General features: G+C 52.7%; 1 protein-coding gene across 1 annotated transcript in view; it reads left to right on the top strand.

The window, feature by feature from the left end:
* The window catches only part of herc1 (HECT and RLD domain containing E3 ubiquitin protein ligase family member 1), a 55,939-nt gene that overhangs the window by 46,422 nt on the left and 7,578 nt on the right, over positions 1 to 1,939 (top strand). Inside the window, exons 61-66 of the mRNA XM_017303094.1 lie at positions 4 to 12; positions 487 to 625; positions 707 to 888; positions 961 to 1,116; positions 1,190 to 1,312; positions 1,383 to 1,539. Coding sequence (XP_017158583.1) covers positions 4 to 12; positions 487 to 625; positions 707 to 888; positions 961 to 1,116; positions 1,190 to 1,312; positions 1,383 to 1,539 — 766 coding nt within the window. The remainder of the gene's footprint in view (positions 1 to 3; positions 13 to 486; positions 626 to 706; positions 889 to 960; positions 1,117 to 1,189; positions 1,313 to 1,382; positions 1,540 to 1,939) is intronic.

Below are 1,939 nucleotides of genomic sequence, written 5' to 3'. Positions count from 1 at the left end.
CAGGCCCAGCAGGTTCTGATGACACACCAGCAACCGCTAACTCACATGCTAGCTGTGCTAAGCCTAAAGCATTAATCAGAATCGGTGCTAAAGTGTTGCACCATCAGTATTTAGCAGTAGCTAGTGCCGTCCTCCATGACATCGCATGAACCTGTAGCTAACGCTAAATCGCTACACCGTCTAGCGCTAAATTGTGAAACCAAAACAGTAGTTAGCAGTAGCATATGCTAAAGAGCTCTACAAACASRCTACTCAGCAGTAGCTAATATTGACGTGCTACACCAACATGCTATGCAGCGGCTGGAACATGAGGAGACGAAGGGAAACGGCAGGAAAAAAGCTAATAATTTAAATTTATCTGAAATTTCTTTAGGTGTCGCTAAACGTTTCAAAGCGAAAGGCATGAACAGAAAATGAGCTCCACCRTTAGCTGACGTGTTTCTACCGCTGGATTAGCCTGAACCTGATCCGGTGTTGGTTCTGCAGGTGGTTTGTGGTCAGAACTGCACCTTTGTGATCCAGCCCAACGGGTCGGTGTTGGCCTGCGGAGAGGGCAGCTACGGCCGCCTGGGACAGGGGAACTCCGACGACCTGCACGTCCTCACCATCATCTCCGCTCTGCAAGGTGAGCCGGCCCCCGGCGACCAGAACCGGTTTGGACCCTAGAACCATCCAGAACAGCAGTGGTTTGGTTTTCCGCCTCCAGGATTCGTGGTGACCCAGCTGGTGACGTCGTGCGGCAGCGACGGCCACTCCATGGCTCTGACGGAGAGCGGCGAGGTCTTCAGCTGGGGGGACGGCGACTACGGCAAGCTGGGCCACGGCAACAGTGATCGCCAGCGCCGACCGCGGCAGATCGAGGCGCTGCAGGGAGAGGAGGTGGTCCAGGTGGGTCCGTCTGCAGGAACATTTAAACCGCGGGCTCTTCGGCTCTTGGTCCTCACGCTCTCTGCCCTGCAGATGTCGTGTGGATTCAAACACTCTGCGGTGGTGACGGCCGACGGGAAGCTTTTCACCTTCGGGAACGGAGATTACGGCCGACTGGGCCTGGGAAACACGTCCAACAAGAAGCTTCCAGAGAAGGTGACGGCTCTGGAGGGTTACCAAGTGGGACAGGTGAGCGATCCCCAAGCAGCCGAGTTCTGATGGACAGAGGACGGCGGCGGCTCACGCTGCCGGTTCTCCTCAGGTGGCCTGCGGTCTGAACCACACGCTGGTCGTCTCTGCGGACGGAAGCATGGTTTGGGCCTTCGGCGACGGAGACTATGGGAAACTGGGGCTCGGGAACTCGACGGCCAAGTCTTCTCCCCAGGTAGGATTGGGCTGAAGAGGGAAGAGCCGAGCTGTTTGGCTTGTAACTGATGCTGTCTCTAACTCCGCAGAAGGTGGACATCCTCTGTGGGACGGGGATCCAGAAGGTGGCCTGTGGGACGCAGTTCTCCGTGGCTTTAACCAAAGACGGCAAAGTTTACACGTTCGGCCAAGGTTACCTCAWTGTCCCTGACCTGTCTGCTCTMAGATTAGCGGCTCTGTCCTCATGTTGAAGCAAACAGGAGCCTGATAATATAACTAGAACTGAAGAAACGTGAAGGAGCCTGCCGAAGTGTTGATCTGCTAGAACCAGATCCAAACCATTAGGGTTTGGAGCTAAACGGCTTCAGACTGCAGAGTCTCTGTTGCATGTCATGAATATGTAAATAATTAGCTAAAATGCTMCTGTTAGCCTACATGCTGTCAGTAGCATCAGGACTATCAGTAGCACGTTGACCTCCAGACCTGAGCTGGAATGCTAAGGTTAGCTAAAATTATGTCACTAGCATGTTGACTAACATTGACTTAAGTTATAAAGGGCCTAAAATTAGCCGAGATGCTAATGCTACAACATGGAGAAATGATTCTGTTGGTCCGGAATAATAATGATGATAATAATAATAATAAT

This window comes from Poecilia reticulata, unplaced genomic scaffold (genome assembly GCF_000633615.1).
Source record: "Poecilia reticulata strain Guanapo unplaced genomic scaffold, Guppy_female_1.0+MT scaffold_181, whole genome shotgun sequence".
NCBI classification, from domain to species: domain Eukaryota; kingdom Metazoa; phylum Chordata; class Actinopteri; order Cyprinodontiformes; family Poeciliidae; genus Poecilia; species Poecilia reticulata.
This window is presented reverse-complemented; position numbering and strand designations above follow the sequence as displayed.